This window comes from Nomascus leucogenys, chromosome 6, assembly GCF_006542625.1.
Source record: "Nomascus leucogenys isolate Asia chromosome 6, Asia_NLE_v1, whole genome shotgun sequence".
NCBI lineage: Eukaryota > Metazoa > Chordata > Mammalia > Primates > Hylobatidae > Nomascus > Nomascus leucogenys.
Window position 1 is genome coordinate 48759381 of NC_044386.1, and position 22098 is coordinate 48781478.

Sequence of the window (22098 nt, forward strand, 5' to 3'; positions counted from 1 at the left end):
GGATTTATCAGCTCTGTATCCTTTGGAAAGTTGAATAATATTGTAAGTTAAATATTGTCTTTTTTCCCTTTATACCATAATTCTTCACCTTAATATTTTCATCAACTCATAAAGTCTTAAAGTTGGAAGACTTTTTTAAGAAGTGGTGTACTTTGATAGTTAAAGTAACCTAGAACAAAAGAGGTTAATATGGGAGAATGTGGACCTCATGAAATCCAGCACGGTGCTTATTTTTCACTAACTAGTACCGCCTTACAAACCGTGAGACCTAGGCAAGTGTGAGATGTTGTGCAGAATTCCCAGACTTCAGTTTTCCACATACATGCTGAAATTTTAAAAACAGGTTTATTTTGTCATACATGAGACAATGTGAATTTTTTAAAATTATGAAGCATATCATACCCACAAAGAGCATATACATTAAAGATGGTTTAGAGAACAGCAAAATGATCTCCCATGCAGTTGCTACTCAGCTTAAGAAGCAGAACCTTGTGTGCTGACTCCTGTGTTCCCCTCCTCAGTTACATCCCCAAAATATCCAGTTCTGAATTCTATGTTGTCTCTTTTAAAATATTTTATCACATATATAACCATAAACTTATGTTGTTTAGCTTGTTTTTTAAACTTGTATGCAAATAGAATCATCCTATAGTGTTCTACAACCTGTGCGTAGCTGTAGGTTATTATTCTTGTACTTATGTTCACTCTTGTATCCCATTATATGAATGTATCACAACATTCATTCTATGGATAATAAACACTTGTTTTTTCCAAAATTTTGTTGTTATAGACAGTGCTGCTTTGAACATTCTTATATTAGTCTCCTAGCATATATGTACAAGATTTTCTCTAGGTTATTTACCTAAGAGAGTAATTGAGTTGTAGAATATGCACTTCTTAACTAGGTAATGCCAGATTATTTTTGAAAGTGTTTGCACCAGTGTGTACCTTTACTAGCAGTGTATGACCACTTCTGTTGCTCTATACCTTTAGCAATATTTAGTCAGTTTTCCTGCAAAATCCTTTGAATGTGAAATCATATGTACTTGTAGTTTTAATTTGTATTTTGCAATGATTAAGGAGTCCTACATCTTATATTCATTAACCTTTCAGGATTCTTAGGTGAAATATTCTAGATATTTGTCTTTTGTCAGCATTTGCATTGCAAATATTTTCTTTGTTTTTGGCATGTCTTCTCAGTCTCTGTGGTGCCTTTGGTGTAGCACTTCATCTCCCTTAGTCCATAGGAACCTTCGTAATGCCTATGGTTAAATAAAGACAAGTAACTCTGAACTTCAACAACCAACTTGGGAAACAAAGTTGTAGAACAATAGTTTTTAGAAATTTGGGGCTATTTTTAAGCTATATTTATAGGAGTACTAGTAGAACATGTGTGAGGAATACAGGGAGGCCTACTTTGGGATGTTTGAAAGATGGGAGTCTGGGAAAAGAGCTTGTTCAGAACACATAGGAAACAAAAGTACAGTAATGACTTTCCTTAGGTACCCCACCACCACCAACGTCCTGCCCTAACCTGTTGAACTTCCTGTAGCTCTAATTTTACTCTATTGTATACAAATATTTTTTGTTTTTCGTCTTATTTTCCTGCTGTATATTGTTTCTACTTCATTTGTTTTGTTTCTTCCTGCTGCTTCCCCAATTCTGTCTTCATTTTGATTTCAATTCTTAGTTACTTATCCTTCTAGACTTTTCTGTTTTTTTATTTTTTTTATTTTTTTTGGACGGAGTCTTGCTCTGTTGCCCAGGCTAGAGTGTAGTGGTGCAATCTCAGCTCACTGCAACCTCTGCCTCCCGGGTTCAAGCGATTCTGCTGCCTCAGCCCCTCGAGTAGCAGAGATTACAGGCGCCTGCCACCAGGCCCAGGTAATTTTTGTATTTTTAGTAGAGATGGGATTTCACCATGTTGGCCAGGCTAGTCTCAAACTCCTGAGCTCAAGATCCGCCCTCCTCGGCCTCCCAAAGTGCTGGGATTACAGGCATGAGCCACAGTGCCTGGCTTTTTTTTTTTTTTTTTAAAACTACCCTTACCTCCACCAAGGATTTTTAGGGCATGAAAGCATTCTGTATGATACTATCATGGTGGATACATGTCATTAACATTTTTCCAAACCCAGAAAATATATGACATCCTGAGTGAACCCCAACATAAACTATGGACTTTGAGTGATTATGATGTGTCAGTGTAGGTTCATCAAGTGTAACAAATATACCACTCTTTTGAGGTTGTTCATAATGGAGGAGGCCACACAGGTGTTGGGGAGGGGGTATAATCTCTGTACTTGCCACTCAGTTTTGCTGTAAACTTAAAACTGCTCTTAAAACGTCTTTATATGACCTCTAACGTGATATTGAATTTTTTAAAAAACCTTTAGTTAAAAGCAAACCAAAAAAACCCTTAACTCCACAAAAAATGACTATGTTTGAATTGTTAAGCAGCCAGGAAGGGAATATGGACACTTACAGACTGAAGGCTTTCTGTAATTAAGAATTTGAATTGGCAAGGGCAAGATGTTTGTTATGGCAGCCAATTTTAGTCTTCTGGGAAGAGAATGGCCCTTCAGGATTGTATAAAGGAGAAGATTTACCTTCCTTAGCTTCAGATTTTTGTGGTCTAGAAAATATATTTGTTAACAATTGAGTGAAAAATTAAGTAGTTGCATAAAATAGATTGAAATTTCTTTAATGAAGTCATCAATTGTACTATTATTAAAATAGAGTTTTTGTTTTGTGTTATACTTTCACGGCACTTCAGTTAAAATTATTTTAATGGAAGATACATAAAAACTAATCACATGACATTCATTTCTTTGTCATGTAAGCTTTTAATCTATTCATAATATCATTTGAGGAGTTTAAATAACATTAAAAATATGCCTTTTAAAAAGTTTTGCTGTATCTAGGATAGTGTTTTTAAAAAACTATATCACATTGTAGTTTATACATTACTATAGTAAATAGTTATGGTAACAAATTCAGATTGACAGGTAATTACTGTTTTACATTTTGCAGTATTTACAAAAGTGAGAAAGGTATTAGTACCCATTTTATTACTTAGCTGTAATTGACTTAGAGAACGTCACAGAAAATCAGTATGGCCTGAGTTCTGAGTACACAGCCCTGGCATGGCTCATATCAGAGGAGCATCTTCTGTGTTTCCAGAATTCTCTTAGGTTCTTTTTAAGTCTTTTATCTAGAAATACTTGGATTTTAACATTACTGAGATTGGTTGTTCCAAGAAGCTCAAAGAGCTTTATAAAATACTATTACTTAAAATATCTAAAATCATTGAGTGAATATTTTGTATTGATTTTGTTCATAATCATCTTAAGAGTGTGTGTGGGCCTGATAGAATGTCTGCAAACATGAAGAACAGCATTAGATATATCTAAGAGACATTTTAGAGCACTGGAGATAATTAAATTCCAAATTCCCACATCTTGTCAGTCACTAACCCTGCCTTTCTTTCCTTCATTTCCATTGGTGATTCTAGTTGTCCTAATCATTCACAATTGAGAATTAGCGATTAGAGAATTAGCCAAAGCTTTTCCTTTGGCTTCTGTGAGATGTAGTGTGATGAAATCTGCCTCTCAAAATTACATTAGGTTGAGAGGGACCTACTTTTAGCATTTTGTTGAAGACACTATCAGATAGCAGAATTGGCTATTAAGTGGCATTATAAATTCTCTTGACATACTGATGGCTGAGGCCCAGGAACATACATGAATGTAATCATTTCAGTCCTGTGTGTGTTAACAACTCTTTATTAAAATCAGTGTGAATAAGTTAAATTCTGTTTTTAAAAATCATAGTAAAATAAAAGCAATAGCAAAAAAAAAATGCATAAGCATTGCCTGATGTTCTGACCACCTTCAGTCTGACATTTTTTCTCCCTTAATATAGGGCTAATAATCTGACTTTGCCTGTCTTATAATATATGAATTCTTCAGTTGGTCATACTTCAACATAGATCAAAGTTGATCTATAAGTGCTAGTGCCTTTCAATAAGCTAAATCACTACACTTTTATGCCTGCTTTCATTTTGCTTATATATTTATTGAGTACTTCCTATGTGTCAAGCAGTGTCCTAGGCACTGGTAATAAAATGATGAATATTTAGACCTGGCCCCTATACTCATAGAGTTTATAGTCGAGTTAGAGGCAAACAGGCCATTACAATAAGGTATTAATTGAAATTTAACTGAAATCAACGATTAGAAGTTGGCAGATTTTCAGTTTCTTCATTGAAAAATGTGCAGTTTGTGACAGGGTACTCTTTAGTTGTCTACCCTTCTCCTTCCCTTCCCTCTTAGATATTTTCTAACTCATTCACAGCCCTTCTTTTGCAACTTTGAAAGTATCAGGTTTAGAATTTGGGTGGCTCTGGCAGAGAGGAGTCTATCAAATATGGTTGACATGGAGGAAACACAACTAATGTTATGTCTCATTGACAAAAATAGGGGTCAGAGGGGTTTCATGGGCAGAAAAACAAAGAGCATTCTGGCAGGAAAGCAGAAAAGTGAACTGGAAAACCTAGTTAGAATTCATAGGAAAACTGGGATTGGGAATTAGATACCAACATGTTTTACAGTAAGGACATGAATCAAACCTCAAGAGGCTGAATAACTGATACAGAATAGGCAATAAGAATGACCTTGACAGTAAACTGACAAATATCTAAGGCTTCATGTTCTCTCTGAACTCTGTCCATAAATCTTCCCTGAGCCACAGTTGGAATTGAACTAATAACGGGTAGAGTTGGCACACTGGATGAGATTTGGAAATAAATCCCCAAATTTCTGACATTTTCCCTACACAAGAGACGTAGGTTTAAGGCCCCCCTTTACCATTATGTTGCTGTGTATGCCTGAGCAAGTCACTTTACCTCTCTGAAGTCCAATTTCCTCACCTGTAAATTAATGAAAATATATCCTGAATTCTACAAAAAAACCAACTCTTGGCCTTTCTCTCTCTTTTTTTTTTTTTCAGCTTTCCCTTATCTTTTATCCCACAGAAGCTGCTTATTTCCCTTTGATGTTAAAGGGATCAAGTTTAGTTTTAATTAACTGTAGGTGTTTTTTCATGCACAAAGCAGAACATTGAAACACTTTATTTATAACCAGATGTAATTGTACAGTTTTGCCATGCATTATAAGGATAATGTTTCCAAGTTGGATATCCTCTTGTTGTTTCTGGAACCACATGATCTAGACTTTTCCCGTAGTACTTAAATTGAGAGCTTTAAAAAGCAGAGACATACAGAACGAAAGGAGTAACTGTCCGAATTCAGGTAATACCAATGGGCTTCAAGATGATCCACCACTTACTGATAAAGTGTGTGACCTTCAGCAAATGATTTTACAAATTTAGGATTCTCTTCTGTAAAATGGGGAAAGATGTATATCATAGCATTTAGTTTTATTTTAAATTTAACAAACACTTACATGGCATACACTGTGAGCCATGCAGCATTCTAAAAGTTACACAGATAATAACTCAATCCTTGTAACTGCCCTCTGAAAGTTGATACTATTATCCCCATTTAATTAGGTGAAATACTGAGGAAAGAGATGTTGTGTAACTTGTACAAATCCAAACAACTAGCAAGTAGCGGAGCTAGTTGACAAACTTCAGAGTTGAGCCCTTTACTACTGCTCTATGCTGCTTCATGAGGACTAACTTGATAAAACAATTCACAACTCAGGTTGATGGGAATCATCTTTGTTTAATTGAATGTTTGAGTTTTACATGACAATGAATTTAATAGCCAATTTTCAAAGAGCTAGATTACTATAAAAACATATAACTTGTTTTTTTGGATGGCACCTTATGATATTACAGTGTTTTAGTCATAATTTTGAACTTTGGTGGTTATTGTGTAGATGTAGAGCAGAGATACTTGGTTGAATTTAAACAAACCACACTCAAGTTCAGAAAATTGCTTTTAAAGTCAGTCTGTGATAAATTTGTTACTTATCATAGATGATAAGTTGATCACTTGTCTTTTTTCATAATAGAGTGTTGAGGATTAAAATAGTTTATGTTTTGTTGTGGATTAACAAGACCAAGAATAAAGAGTATTTTCATATTAGAAAATACTGTTCTGTAGATTAGAATATTTATGTATAACTAATAATAAAATAATAGTGTACACATAAAATTGCTGTTTCACTTAAAGCCGTGGTCACTATTTTTCACACTTGTCACTGTCAACTTTGCCTCTTATTCTCTGCTTGAAGACTTTTCATGGTATATAAAATGACTTGCACTAGATATTGAGAAACTTGAATTCTAGTTTGCTATTGCCTGATTTCTAGTATATTATTTAAGCAAGGAAGTTGATGTCTTTGTACCTTATTTTCCTCATCTGGAAGTAAAGTAGGTTAGGTTAGGATGATTTCTAAGATCCTTTACAATTCTCACTTAAAACAGGTACACATGGCCAGGCGCAGTGGCCCATACCTGTAATCCAAGCACTTTGGGAGGCCAAGACGGGTGGATCATTAGAAGTTAGGGAGTTTGAGACCAGCCTGACCAACATGGTAAAACCCCATCTCTACTAAAAATACAAAAAATTAGCTGGGCATGGTGGCAGGTGCCTGTAATCCCAGCTACTCTGGAGGCTGAGGCAGGAAAATCACTTGAACCCAGGAGGCAGAGGTTGCAGTGAGCCAAGATCGTACCACGGCACCCCAGCCTGGGTGACAGAACAAGACTCCATCTCAAAAAAAAAAAAAAAAAAAAAGCAGGTACACATAACATATTCCTTTGAGACTGGAACACATAAATGAGAAGCCAAAAATATTTCAGTGATTGTGGAATTTAACCCATTAGTAGATATACATCTGTAACATGTTAAGAATATTCTAAAGAAATGAATAGGTTGATATAACTATGGAGCTGTCAAATCGTGCTGAATTTTTCCTTAAGTGGTTCATTTGCATTGATGTGTCCTTTCCTTTTTCATGGTCACATTTGTGATTAACGCCCTAAGTTTTGGAGAAGTTTGGCTGAAGTTAACAGTACAGTCTGTCCACGGAACAGAGTGAAATTTACCCATGAGAAGGTGAAATTCATGACCTTTGGTTGGTACACCCACACCCTACAGTAACCATTTATAGCCTAGATGGCTTCTGTACATTCTGGGGAAGAGTTCAAAGTAAGTCAAAGATCAGTGTGGAAAGGAGTTAGGAATGGGCTTTCTCATGGAAAAGATTGGGAGTCCAGAAAGCTTGGGGTTCATGGAAAGGAGAAGAGGAAGTCATGCTTGATAGGTTAAAAAAAAACACAAAGACAAAAACAAAATCAAAAACGTTTAAGCTTGAGAGGATTGTAATGGAATGGCTTTTTGGGAAGATTAATCTGCATTAGGATTCAGGATGGATAAGGAGATGCCTAGAGTCCTAGACAATAGCTAGGAAACTTGTAGTAATTCAGGTATAAAATAATAAGAACCTAACTAGGTAACTGTTTTGGGGATAAAAAGCAATAGTTTAATTCCAAGAAAAATTTAAAACAAAATTTAGTAATTTCAGGATTATACAGGAGAATCTCCTACCACTTGTGCCATAGACTTAGAAGGGAAGCAGTTAAAACTTCTTTTAGTCTCATTTTGAGATTTGGAAATAATTCTCTATGAGTGATATTGCATATTTAATACTTTTTTAGAAAGGGCTGTTGTATTACATGAATGCCCATTGTGTTAAGACTAAGAAAGTAGACTTTTGCATTTATCGTTTATACTCTTCAGAATAATTGACAGTGTATGTCACATTTGTCTAATCTTCCATCATCACCATCTACTGAGCTCACTACTTTCAAGGTCACCAATGACTTCCTTATTGTCAAATTCAGTGGTCACTTCTTTGTTTATATTTTATTAAACCTTACCAGTGTTTGAAAGCATTGACCATGCACTCCTGGAAACTTTATTCTCTCGAGGCTTCCATTATACCAGCCTGTAATCCAGCTCCTTTTGCTGTTCGTCGTCTTCTCTAATTGTTGGAGTGCCCCAGGGCTCTGTCATGAGTTCCCTGCTCTCCTCTATCTACATATTCCTCTAGGTAACTCTTGATTCTAAATACTATCCAAATGCCTGCGATCCCTAAAACTATACCTACAACCCCGGACAACTATAATAACCCCCTAATTAGTATAGCTACTTTCATTCTTTCCCCCTATTCTTTTATCCACATAGCAGCCAGGGTGATAATTTTAAAATATAAATCGCATCATGCATTTCTCTAGTTAAAACCCTCTAATGGCTCCCCATTCCATTTAGAATAAAATCTAAACTTTCTACCCTATTTTCAAAATCCTATATGATCTGGTCCCTGACCACCTTTCTAAACCTTTTGTTTTTTTTTTTTTTTGACACGGAATCTCACTCTGTTGCCCAGGTGGGAGTACAGTCATGCAATCATAGTTCACTACAGCCTTGAACTCCTGGGCTCAAGCAGTCCTCCTGCCTCAGCCTCCCAAGTAGCTGGAACCAGAGGCACATGTTACCACACCTGGCTTTATTTATTTATTTATTTATTATAATAGAGACAGTGTCTCACTGTGTTGCCCAGGCTGGTCTCGAACTCCTGGGCTTAAGCAATCCACCCATCTTGGCTTCCCAAAGTGTTGGGATTATGGGTGTGAGCCACCATGCCTGGCTAAACGTCCATCTCTTGCTGCTTTCCCTCTCTCCCCACTGCAATTTCAGCCTCATTCACGTTCTAGTTCCTGGGATTTGACCCATTTGTTCCCACCTTTGACACTGCTCAGAATGCTCTTTCCCCTAATTTTTGAATGGCTAGCTCCTTGTCATTCAGATCTCAACTGAAATGTTACCTGCTTCAAAAAGCCCTCCTTAACCACCTGATATAAAGCATTGCCATAATCATTCTCATATCACATTATCCTTTTTATAATTATGGCATAGTACTTAGCATCTGATAGTTTATTAATTTGTTTTTGTTTTTCTGTGCCATCACAACAATATAAGCTCCAAGCCCCAGTGTCTATGAAAGTGCCTGGAACCTGGTAGTTTTATGGTATTTGTTGAATAAATGAAGTCTTAGTACCTACACAGTGATTATGTTAACTGAGAGTCCCATTCTTTGAGCATAACCTCTTCCACTAATTCTTAATATCCATTCTCAGATGCCTCAACTCATTTCCATGTGTTTCTCATATGGAATCTCACTGAGATTCCAGTTCTTACCTAATTTTTTTAAACATTTGTTTTTAAAAAGAAAAAGTGTTTCAGATACTAAGTTCCAATTTCTCAATACCAGAACCAGTATACTGTTACCTGTGTGTGTCTTCACAAATGCCAGTATAAAGTAACCAAACTATGACCTACTTTAAGAAATAGTAGGCCAGGCGCAGTGGCTCATGCCTGTAATCCAGCACTTTCGGAGGCCGAAGCGAGGTTGGTAAATCACTTGAGGTCAGGAGTTCGAGACCACCCTGGCCAATATAGTGAAACCCCATCTCTACTAAAAATACAAAAATTAGCTGGACATGGTGGAGCGCGCCTGTGATCCCTACTCAGGAGGCTGAAGCAAGAGAATTGCTTGAACCCCGTAGGCAGAGGTTGCAGTGAGTCGAGATCATGTCATTGCACTGCAGCCTGGGCAATAGAACGAGACTGCATCTCAAAAAAAAAAAAGAAAAGAAATAGTAAATGTATTAGTGTATTCTCGTGCTGCTAATAAAGACATACCCAAGACTGGGTAATTTATAAAGAAAAAGAGGTTTAATGGACTCACAGTTCCACATGGCTAGAGAGGCCTCACAATCATGGCAGAAGGTGAAAGGCACATCTTAAGTGGCAGCAGGCAAGAGAGAGTGTATGCAGGGGAACTCCACTTTATAAAACCATCAGATCTCATGAGACTTACGAAACTTACTCACTATCACAAGAACAGAATGGAAAAACCCACCCCCGTGATTCAATTACCTCCTACTGGGACCCTCCCATGACACATGGGGTTTATTACAATTCAAGGTGAGATTTGGGTGGGGACACAGAGCCAAACCGTATCAGTGGGGTTACAAAAAGTAATAACTCTGATTAACTAAAAATATATGACACTGGGACTGCTTTTATTACATATTATTTTTCAGTTAATAGGAGTTACTTATGCTAGTCAGAGAATAGTGATTTATTTACAATTTAGTATATGGGATTATGTGTTTGCTTTATGGGACTGATAATATTTTGTTGTATGTATGTCTGTCTGTGCTTGTATATGCTTGTGATTCCACAGATACATAATCATAACATTGTTCTTAAACATTAGGTTTTTACTTATATTGTAGATATGTTTCCTTGTCAAAAGTAGGTATGTCATTATTTTAGATCTAACTGGACCACAGTATATTTAACCAGTCTCATATTGTTGAATATTTAGGTTGCTGCCAATTTTTTTAAGTTGGTATAAATGTTTTCGTAAACATCCTTGAACATTTGGCTTGGTGTACTTGTTCTGTTATTTCCTGGGGATAAATTCATAGAAGGAGAATTTTTATTCACAATACTTGGTTGTGCATCATGAAGTAAAAAGCACACTTTTTATTTTTATTTTATTTTATTTTTTTGAGACAAAGTCTCGCTCTGTTGCCCAGGTTGGAGTGCAGTGGCACAATCCCAGCTCACTGCAGCCTCAACCTCCAGGCTCAAGTGATCCTCCTTCCTCTGCCTTCCGAGTAGCTGGGACTGCAGGCACATGCCACCACACCGGCTAATTTCTGTAGAGATGGGGTTTCGCCATGTTGCCGAGGCTGGTTTTGAATTCCAGAGCTCAAGCAATCAGCCTGCCTCAGCCTCCCAATATGCTGGGATTACAGGCATAAGCCACTGCACCTGGCTGGACATTATTTTTAGGTAAACTTTCTTAGTAGCAATTCCCCAGGTTGTTCCCAGGCCTCTTCCATGTTAATCCATGGCATAAGAGGCCTAGACTCCTTCTCCTTCCCTGGCAGGCTTTAGAAATAAACAGCATATATAACAGCCTAACAATGGGAAAGACACTCTTCTTTCACTCCCATTGAAGTAGCTTTGAGCCATCCTGCTTTGTTTATTTTTTTCCTAAATCAAGAAATGTGTGTGTATAATGAGTATACACACATTCTTAAAATTCCCCACCTGTTCTCTCCATCGAGAAAAGTGAACAACTTAGCCATTGGGAAAACTTGGGCTTCTGGTTAGAGTCTCTCAAGGAATTAGTGGTTCTGGTCTCTCTCCTGTGGTTTTTCTGAAGAACAAAGAATCATAAATTCTCAGAGTTGGAAAAAACCTGAGAACAAGCCTAATTGAACCACTCGCTGACATAAATCTCTTCAGCCACACCCTGGCAAGTGTTTATCAAACTTTGCTTGAACACCTCTAGCAATGAAGAATTTACTTCTTAGTCTGTTTTGTCTGCAGATCATTCCAGTTGTTTAAAGTTTTCCCAATGGCTAAGTTGTTCACTCTTCTCGATGGACAGAACAGGTGGGGAATTTTAAGAAGCTGCTACACTCCAGAACCAGAAGAGTATGCTAAAGCATTCAGTCTGATCATAGCTCCCAGACAACCTGGTGCAAGCACAATCCTCATTGAGGTCTTAAATAGAGGGACCCCCAGAACTGTGTTTTCATTGGTTAATCACCAGTGTCCAGTGATCTGTCCTTCATAGCCTGTGAAAATTTACAACATCCTTTCTGTTCTCTTCGATATTTTATGTCAAATAATTTATTTTTCTTTTCTTTTCTTTTTTTATTATTATACTTTAGGTTTTAGGGTACATGTGCACAATGTGCAGGTTTGTTACATATGTATCCATGTGCCATGTTGGTGTGCTGCAGCCATTAACTCGTCATTTAGCATTAGGTATATCTCCTAATGCTATCCCTCCCCCCTCCCCCCACCACACAACAGTCCCTGGAGTGTGATGTTCCCCTTCCTGTGTCCATGAGTTCTCATTGTTCATTTCTCACCTATGAGTGAGAACATGCGGTGTTTGGTTTTTTGTCCTTGCAATAGTTTACTGAGAATGATGGTTTCCAGTTTCATCCATGTCCCTACAAAGGACATGAACTCATCAGTTTTTATGGCTGCATAGTATTCCATGGTGTATATGTGCCACATTTTCTTAATCCAGTCTATCGTTGTTGGACATTTAGGTTGGTTCCAACTCTTTGCTATTGTGAATAGTGCCTCAGTAAACATACGTGTGCATGTGTCTTTATAGCAGCATGATTTATAGTCCTTTGGGTATATACCCAGTAATGGGATGGCTGGGTCAAATGGTATTTCTAGTTCGAGATCCCTGAGGAATCGCCACACTGCCTTCCACAATGGTTGAACTAGTTTACAGTCCCACCAACAGTGTAAAAGTGTTCCTATTTCTCCACATCCTCTCCAGCACCTGTTGTTTCCTGATTTTTTAATGATGGCCATTCTAACTGGTGTGAGATGGTATCTCACTGTGGTTTTGATTTGCATTTCTCTGATGGCCAGTGATGATGAGCATTTCTTCATGTGTTTTTTGGCTGCATAAATGTCTTCTTTTGAGAAGTGTCTGTTCATGTCCTTCACCCACTTTTTGATGGGGTTGTTTTTTTCTTGTAAATTTGTTTGAGTTCATTGTAGATTCTGGATATTAGCCCTTTGTCAGATGAGTAGGTTGCAAAAATTTTCTCCCATTCTGTAGGTTGCGTGTTCACTCTGATGGTAGTTTCTTTTGCTGTGCAGAAGCTCTTTTATTTTTTTTTTGAGACAGTCTCTCTGTCGCCCAGGCTGGAGTGCAGTGGTGCAATCTCAGTTCACTGCAACCTCCACCTCCTGGGTTCAAGTGATCCTCCCATCTCAGCCTCCCAAGTAGCTAGGATTACAAGCATGCACCACCATACCTGGCTAATTTTTGTATTTTTAGTAGAGACAGGTTTCACCATGTTGGTCAGACTGGTCTCGAACCCCTGACCTCAAGTGATCCACCTACAGGAGTGAGCCACCGCACCTGGCCAAATAATTTATTTCTTCTAACCTGTAACTGGTAAGGCCTAGCAGTTCATATTTGTCTAGATTTGAAACATTTTTTGTTTTTTTTTGTAAAAGTAGACTTTTTCAGATGCTCTAAAATCAAACTTTCTAGTGTGAGCTATGTCCTCAAAATATCAAGTTAGATCTGTTGAATTCTCTTTAGCCTGACATATTTCTCAATAATTAGTCATATTTTTCAGTAAACTCTGCTGTTGTGTTTAGAGGTTGACATTATAAAAATTTTAATGATGTAACTTTTCTTCAAAAAATTTTTACTGCCAATTTTCAAGGACAATCTATAACAATGTAACTGTTCTGAGGACTACAATGATTTAGTATTTTCGTTTATTAAAATTAGACATTCTTGACAAATTTCTAAAAGTTGTCATCACATGTCACTTGTACTTAGGTAATGTTTTATGTGTTTCAAAATACCATTGTATAATCCATAGTATTCCTTTCAATACTTATGTAATAGTTACATTGGTAATTAACAGATAACTAGTATCATCTCTAATCTTTGTTTCAAATTTTTCATTTAAACATTTAACACCTTGACTAAGTTCAGTAAGTCATCTGAGGGACTGCAAACTCCAGTCATGGCTTTGAAGTTTGTTTAGTTTACCCCCAACAGAGACAATGACCAAAGCAACCAAATTTTAGTCCAATGTTACATTATTTAAAAGTGGCTTGGGGCAGTGGCTCACACCTGTAATCCCAGCACTCTGGGAGGCCAAGGTGGGAGAATTGCTTGAGGCCAGGAGTTTGAGGTTAAAGTGAGCTATGATCACGCCACTGCACTCCAACCTGGGCAACAAAGCAAGACCCTGTCTCTAAAAAAAAGAAGAAGAAGAAAATACTTTTTTTAACAGTTCAGTTTTTATCACTTTAAACTTGATAATTCCTACTGCAAGAGTTAGCCACTCCCTGCTAGGAGCTTTGGAGATGTATTACAGTTTTGCAGGCATAAGGATAACAAGTCATAGAGTCCTGGTAATATCTCTTTCTTTCACTCTCTCATTGCACTTTCCCCACCCTCTTCCCCACTTTGTATGTCCTTTCCTAATCTAACCTGTTAGTTTTGCATAATTTTGTCAGCTGCAGAAATGATCGGGTGCTCTTTAGGATATGTACAGTGGTAGTGGTAGTGTTTAAAAGGTAGTTTTAAGAAACATCCTTTTTAAGAGTGAAGAAAAATTGTGCCAGGAGCAGTGGCACACACCTGTAATCCCAGCACTTTGGGAGGCCGAGGCAGGTGGATCACGAAGTCAGGAGATTGAGACCATGCTGGCTAACACAGTGAAACCCCATCTCTACTAAAAATACAAAAAAATTAGCCAGACGTGGTGGTGGGTGCCTGTAGCTCCAGCTACTCGGGAGGCTGAGGCAGGAGAATGTCTTGAACCTGGGAGGCAGAGCTTGCAGTGAGCCGAGATTGTGCCACTGCACTCCAACCTGGGCGACAGAGTGAGACTCCATCTCAAAAAAAAAAAAAAAAAAAAAAAGAAAAACTAATGAGGGGAATGATGAGTTTTTAGCCAGGCTTTGGTACACAGTATTTGGGGAGATCATATACGTTAATGCTCTGGTTAGAGGCCTGCAGATGGGTCATGGTTGATTCCAAGGTGATAATGCAGAGGTAGTCAATTATGTGGATTTGGATTTAAAAGAATTATGGGCTCTCTTACAAGTTAATTTTACATCTTTTATTTATTGTTATAAATTTATTATATATAAATTATATATAATTTATTAATAAAATATTTAAATAAAATTTATTCAAAAGTAGAGACTATATAATGTGAACAATAAGATTAAAAGCTACATTGTGTGAAGCTAAGTTTGTTTTAAAAGTTATATACATGCTTAAAATAAGGCTATAAAATTAACAGTAGGTATCTCTGAAAAATGACTTATTTTTGTCTTACTCTCTGAATTTTATAAATTTCTCAGTAAATGTGTTACTTTTTAATTTGAAAATCATTATTTAAATTTTGAAATAGTCACATTTTTGGAAAGTTTTATTTTACCCGATGTTTTAGTGTGCTCGGGCTGCCATAAAATACCATAGATTTGGGTGGCTTAAACAATGGAAATTTATTTTCTCACAGTTCCGAAGGCTGGAAGTCCAAGATCAAGGTGCCAGCATGTTCAGGTCCTGGTGAGAGCTCTTTTCCTGGCTCACGGACAGCTGCCTTCTCCCTGTGTGCTCATGTGGCCTTTCCCTGAAGAGAAAGAAAGCAAGAGGGAGATACATGTGGCCTGTGGGAGGTGGGGGAAAGCAAGGAGAGAGGAGGTCACTTTCTCTTCTTTTAAAGCTACATGTGTTACCACCCTTATGACCTCATTTAACTATAATTACCTCCTAAAAGCCTTATTTCCAAATAGAGTCACAGGGCCGGTTAAGGCTTCAACATATCAATTTCAATTCAGCCCATCACTCAATAATTCTCATTTATAGACTAGCAATTTTTTTTATTTTTGATGATTGTCTTCTCTAATTTCATAACAATATATTTTAGTTACTAGTCAAGGTGCTTTTGATTACAAATAATTCACTCAACAAGCTTAAAGGAATTGATTGCTAGGGATACAGAGTTCTGTCTCAGTAGGTTTATGAGGGACTGGAACATTGTCAGGAATCAGGCAACTACTTTTTCTGGCTTTCTATGTCTACAAAGTCTCTTGTTTCTCTCATTCACTATATAGCTTATTTCATTCTCTTCTTTGCTGTTCCATGCCCATGGCAATCTATGGTCATTGCATAGCTCCTGGGTGTACATTGCCTCAGTTTAAGTCATAGCAGACAGGGACCAACCAACATCTCTGAATCCTAACTCCAGTGTCCTGGGAAATAGACGGACCCAGGATGGGTCAGGTGCCCACTTTGAATCAATTGGCTTTGTTGGGGTTGGGGAACAGGGTCACACTTTTATATATATACATATAAATAAAGACAGGGTCTCCCTATGTTGCCCAGGCTGGTCTCGAACTCCTGGGCTCAATGGATTTTCTTGCCTCAGCCTCCCAAAATGCTAGGATTACAGGCATGAACCACGACTTCCAACCAGGGGTCACACAACTTAAAGAAGGCTGCCGGTGTTCACTCTTGACAATGGCCACTGTTAAAATCTTGCTCTATGTGATCTTCCTAAAGTTCTTTCAGTCAACTGGGTAGATGCTACTTTCATTTAACAGAAGAAAACATTCAGTGACTTGTCTCAAGCAACACGTCACTACCGTAGAACCCTTCCTCACCACTGTCTTCACCACATACCCCTTAGAACCTTTCCTCACCACTGTCTTCCACCATACCCCTACTCAACTACTGGCCACCAGTCTGTGCTCTTACAACATAGACTGCTAACGTCTGTATGAGTGGTTATCACAGTATGTTATAATATGTATTTGGTTGTTGTATCTACTACTCTGAGAATTTTTAAAGTGTATGATCCATGTATTTTTTAACCTGGGGATGTATGATAAACTGGATGAATTGCCTAGGAATAGAACTAGAGTCCAGGTTCTGGAGCTAAACTGTCCAGCTTCAAAATTCAACTTTGCTACTTCCTAGCTGGGTGATCTTGGGCAGATTACTTAACCTCTCCATGCTTCATTTATCTGAAAAATAGAAGTAATAGTCCTCACCTTCTAGAGCTGCTCTGAGGATTAAATGAGTTGATGTGTAGAAAGTACTTAGAACTGACAGTGGTTAAGTTACCAAATGTTGGCAGTCATTTTATGTTGCAAATGGTCACTTTAGAGAAACTTTTCTGAATGGTCTTAAAATACCAGTTCAATAAAGTTTACTCCCAAGGCTTCTTCCTTTTCCTGATAAGCCTTCCTGAAGCTAGAAAAGAGCATTCTTCATCATACCCTTCAAAGCTATTCATAATCTGGCTCCAGTCCTTCTTTTTGCATACTTTTCTCTACATGAGATCTCTGCTCAAATTCACCTTCTCTCTTCCCATTCCATGCTGCATGGTTCTGTTTATTTTTAAAATTCTTTGAATTGTAAAGGTTTCAAAACTAGGAACTATGTGCATACGACTTTGTGTCCCCCTATTACCTGAGGTATAATAGGCACTTGAAATATTTGTTGCTTGATTGGCAGAGATAAGAGCAATTTTTGTACAACAAATTGTACAACAAATTGAATAGTGTGTGCACTTTTGTGTATGAATGTTCAACTTGTATAGCAAGTTAACAGTTTTTAAAATTAACTGTTAAAAAACTAAGAGCACTCATGAGAAATATTTAAATTACCATAACTACATGAAAAAAATCTGCAGATTAGTTTGTTTGAAACTGTGATAACCAAAATACCACACTCCACATATTGCAAATCAGGCTTTGTGCCGCTGCTGGGTAATTATAGCATTTCTTCCTTAGAAATTGTTATTACTATATAGTAAAAGCACAAAGGACCCCATGACTATGAATTTTCATGTCACAGAATTAGTGCTGTGAGACTAAGGAACTAGTAAAGGGAGGGGGAGGGAAAGAGAACCATGCAGTTGGATCTGTATCTTTTTTTAATATGTAAATAATAGCGATAGAACATCTTAGCTAAAAATATGACACAAGACATTTTAACCTTTTAGCTGTTAGTGATGATTTGTGTGCAAAAACTATTGTAACTGACATCCAAAAATACTAATTTTTTTTTTTTTTTTTTGAGACAAAGTCTTGCTCTGTCGCCCAGGCTGGAGTGCAATGGGGTGATCTTGGCTCACCGCAACCTCCACCTCCCATGTTCAAGAGATTCTCCTGCCTCAGCCTCCCGAGTAGCTGAGATTACAGACATTTGCCACCGCACCCAGCTGATTTTTGTATTTTTAGTAGAGACTGGGTTTCACCATGTTGGTAAGGCTGGTCTCAAATTCCCGACCTCAGGTGATCTGCCCACCTCGGCCTCCCAAAGTGCTGGGATTACAGGCACGAGCCACCATGCCTGGCCCAAAAATATAATTATTATAGGCTATAAAGTTAACAATAGATATCTCTGAATAATAAGTTGTTTTTGTCTTACTCTCTGAACTTTATAAATTTCTCAGAAAATTTGTTACTTTTTAATTAGAAAAGTAAGCTACCACACCTGACCCAAAAATATAATTATTATAGGCCAGGCTCAGTGGCTCATGCCTATAATCCCAGCACTTTGGGAGGCCGAGGCGGGTGGATCACCGGAGGTCGGGAGTTCACCAACATGGCAAAACCCCATCTCTACTAAAAATACAAAAATTAGCCATGCGTGGTGGCACATGCCTGTAATCTCAGCTACTTGGGAGGCTGAAGCAGGAGAATCGCTTGAACCCAGGAGGCGGAGGTTGCGGCCGAGATTGCGCCATTGCACTCCAGCCTGGACAAAAAGAATAAAACTCTGTCTCAAAAATAATAATAATTATTATTAATTATATTATAATTAATATACCAGTTCAACTAGAATTTGGAATTATCCATCATCTCACTTCTGTAGTTTGTGAATCAAAAGTTTAGTGTATTTTGATTGCCTCATTTTTATTATTTTCACTCTTTGTTAAATGAATATACTTAAATGTGTAATGTGACATTAGTTATTTTAGGCAGACCAGATGAGTTCTTATTAAGAGTACATTAAATTGAGGACTCTTTGCCCCTTTTTTATATCAGATACTCTGGATGAATATTTTGAATATGATGCAGAGGAGTTCTTGGTCTCTTTGGCCTTGCTGATAACAGAAGGACGAACACCTGAATGTTCTGTAAAAGGTCGAACAGAAAGCTTTCATTGCCCTCCAGCACAGTCTTGTTACCCTGTAACTACCAAACATGAATGTAGTGACAAGCTGGCCCAGGTGAGAATCTTGTGTTGAATGCTTTATATCTTTTATATAAACTAGTTTATGTTCATCATCACCTTTATTTTATTACAGTTATAATTATCATATTTCAATGTAAAATTGATCATAATCATAAAGGGAAAAAATCCAAATCCTGGACCATAGCTAGTAACCTTGGCTCTCAAATAAGGCTCTTGAAGGCATTGCAGGTAGCTTTGCTGATGAGTGGGGAGGTGGGCACCCAATTTCATACCTGCTGTCTCATAAGCTAGATTTAAGACTATCTCTGCTGTTGGATTTTACTTTCTTTCTTTCTTTCTTTCTTTCTTTCTTTCTTTCTTTCTTTCTTTCTTTATTTGAGATGGAGTCTCGCTCTGTCGCCCAGGCTGGAGTGCAGTGACGCAATCTTGGCTCACTGCAACCTCCACCTCCCGGGTTCAAGCAATTCTTCTGTCTCAGCCTTCTGAGTAGCTGGGACTACAGGTGCGTGCCACCACACCCAGCTAATTTTTGTATTTTTAGTAGAGACAGTGTTTCATCATATTGGCCAGACTGGTCTCGAACTCCTGACCTCTGATCCGCCCTCCTCAGCCTCCCAAAGTGATGGGATTACAGGCAAGAGCCAGGACACCCGGTCTGGTTTATTTTTAGAATCTCAGCCCTGGCTCATCCACTTTGTATTGTTATTCATTTGGTAAATTGATGTTGTTATGATTATTTTCCCCACATTAACCAATTTCGCTTTTGTATTCCTTTTTTTTAATGGGAAGATATTTTTTATTAATGTTTTTGTGTAACATTGTTCAAAATATTTTGGTGTAGTAGCATATAATTTGCTTTAAGAATTTTTCTCCCACTTATTAGTTTCTCAAATGTGATCCAAAATTTTAAACTCTAAAAATCATGTCTATTTTGAGGCCGGGCGCAGTGGTTCACACCTGTAATCCCAGCACTTTGGGAGGCTGAGGAGGGCGCATCATGAGGTCAGGAGTTAGAGACCAGCCTGGCCAACACGGTGAAACCTCTTCTCTACTAAAAATACACAACTTACCTGGGCATGGTGGTGGGTGCCTGTAATCTCAGCTACTCGGGAGGCTGAGGCAGGAGATTCGCTTGAACCCAGGAGGCAGAGGTTGCAGTGAGCCAAGATGGTGCTATTACACTCCAGCCTGGGAGACAAGAGTGAGACTCCATCTCAAAAAAAAAAAAAAAAAAAAGATCTTGTTTATTTTGAGTGTTTAATGAAAATGAGTTTTTAATATTTTGGTGTTCAGATTTAAGAAGTAATCTTTCCTGTGAAATGATGAAATTAATAAAGTAAGCAAGGCTGGGCCAACTCAGAGCCTGTCAGACATTGGATGTAGCAGTTCTTTTTCCACAAGGTAGAGCAAATTTACACTCCTCAAGAAAATTTGCATTATAAATGTTCAATACAGCCGGGGCACGGTGGCTCATTCCTATAATCCCAGCACTTTGAGAGGCCAAGGTGGGCAGATCACCTGAGGTCAGGAGTTTGAGATCAGCCTGGCCAACATGGCGAAGCCCTGTCTCTACTAAAAGTATAAAATTAGTCTGGCGTGCTGGCGGGCACCTGTAATCCCAGCTACTTGAGAGGCTGAGGCAGGAGAATCGCTTGAACCCAGGAGGTGGAGGTTGCAGTGAGCCGAGATCGCACCACTGCACTCCAGCCTGGGTGACAGAGCAAGTCTCAGTCGCAAAAAAAATAAAATAAATGTTCATTACTAATCCTTGCACTCTAGAGCTCACTAGCATAGATCCGTTATTAAATGAGGAAATCTAGATATCCAGTTCTGAGCAAAGCTCTGCAATAGCTGACTCATTTCTCATACAGATGTCTACTTTACAATTATAATTTTCTATTTTAAATACAAAATTAGGTGGGTTTTTAAGACATGTTGCTTATATTCATTTTCTCTAAGTGCCGCCAAGCCAGACGAACTAGGTCTGAGGTCACATTGTTGTGGAAGAATAACCTTCCAATCATGGTGGAAATGATGCTACTGCCAGACTGCTGCTACAGCGATGATGGGCCCACCACAGAGGGAATTGATCTAAATGATCCTGCAATTAAGCAAGATGCATTATTATTAGAAAGATGGATCTTGGAGCCAGTTCCTCGACAGTAAGTTGTTGAACGTAGTTCAAAGTTGTTCTTGGTAAATCAAGTTTTCCATTACTTCCTATAAATTATTTTAATGTATCATGTCTTTGAATTCCTCTGTGTAATAAAATTGAGATAGTATTTATATTTGGCACTAAAAATGAGTAAATATAGTACTTAGATTTAGTAATTGTGACTTCAAGTGACATTGTAAGTGCATTCCTATGCTCTTCAAAGCACAAATCCTGAGTGATAAGTTTATGGATATCAGCTTCTGCCATTCTAAAATTCAGTCATTTTGTACTTGCCTACATTTAAATTATGCTTTGTTACTTCCTTTAGGAATGGTGACCGATTTATTGAAGAGAAGACGCTTCTGTTGGCTGTCCGCTCATTTGTGTTTTTTTCTCAATTAAGTGCATGGCTGAGTGTTTCTCATGGTGCTATTCCACGAAATATTCTCTACAGGTATGTCTAGGGCCAAAAAAAAAAAGGACAGTGCATATTCAGCCACCTTGGTTAGCAACTGAATGGCATTTTACCTTTTAAATAGATTATTTCCTGCAATTCTAAATATAAGTGGATAAAATTTACTGAGGTTTTTCAAAACAAGTTAGAGAGATTTAGATTGACTCAATATGAATTTTGTTTGTTGTATTAAATTTGGTATAGAATAATATCAAGAGAACTTTTAAGCTTACTTTAGAGAACCAATGGACTTAATGCTACTATTATAAAGTAGAAAAGTTTTCTGAGCTGCTGAATTTCTGTGTTTTAATTTTTGGCATCTTGGATAATGTAAACATATAGGCTGCTAAACAGCTAACTGGCTTTTTAGGCAGATGGCCATGAGATAGGGTGTCTCTTAATCACCTTGCACAATAGAATTAGCTGAATCCATTTATGTGCTAGCAATTACAAAGTCCTTTTTTCTGTTTTAACAAATATTTTTAAGTTATAGTATTCTTGAGCTTTAATGCTTAAGTGATCTGGTGTTCTTAAAAAGATCATCTCTTCCAAGCATAAGCTGTTATATCACTTATATTGGTTTTATCAGAATTATATGCATGGTAAAGTGGCTAAAAGTAAACCTCAGTGGTAATTAATGCGAACAAAAA

General features: G+C 37.7%; 1 protein-coding gene across 7 annotated transcripts in view; it reads left to right on the forward strand.

Moving 5' to 3' along the window:
• FAM214A (family with sequence similarity 214 member A) overlaps positions 1-22098 on the forward strand; it is a 97787-nt gene that overhangs the window by 46228 nt on the left and 29461 nt on the right. For all 7 annotated transcript variants that reach the window (XR_004030430.1, XR_004030429.1, XM_030814070.1 and 4 more), the window contains 3 exons: positions 18689-18873; positions 20799-21001; positions 21323-21448. Coding sequence is in view for 5 of the 7 variants with exons in the window: in XM_030814070.1 (XP_030669930.1) it covers positions 18689-18873; positions 20799-21001; positions 21323-21448 (514 nt within the window). In the remaining 2 variants the exon portion in view is untranslated. The remainder of the gene's footprint in view (positions 1-18688; positions 18874-20798; positions 21002-21322; positions 21449-22098) is intronic.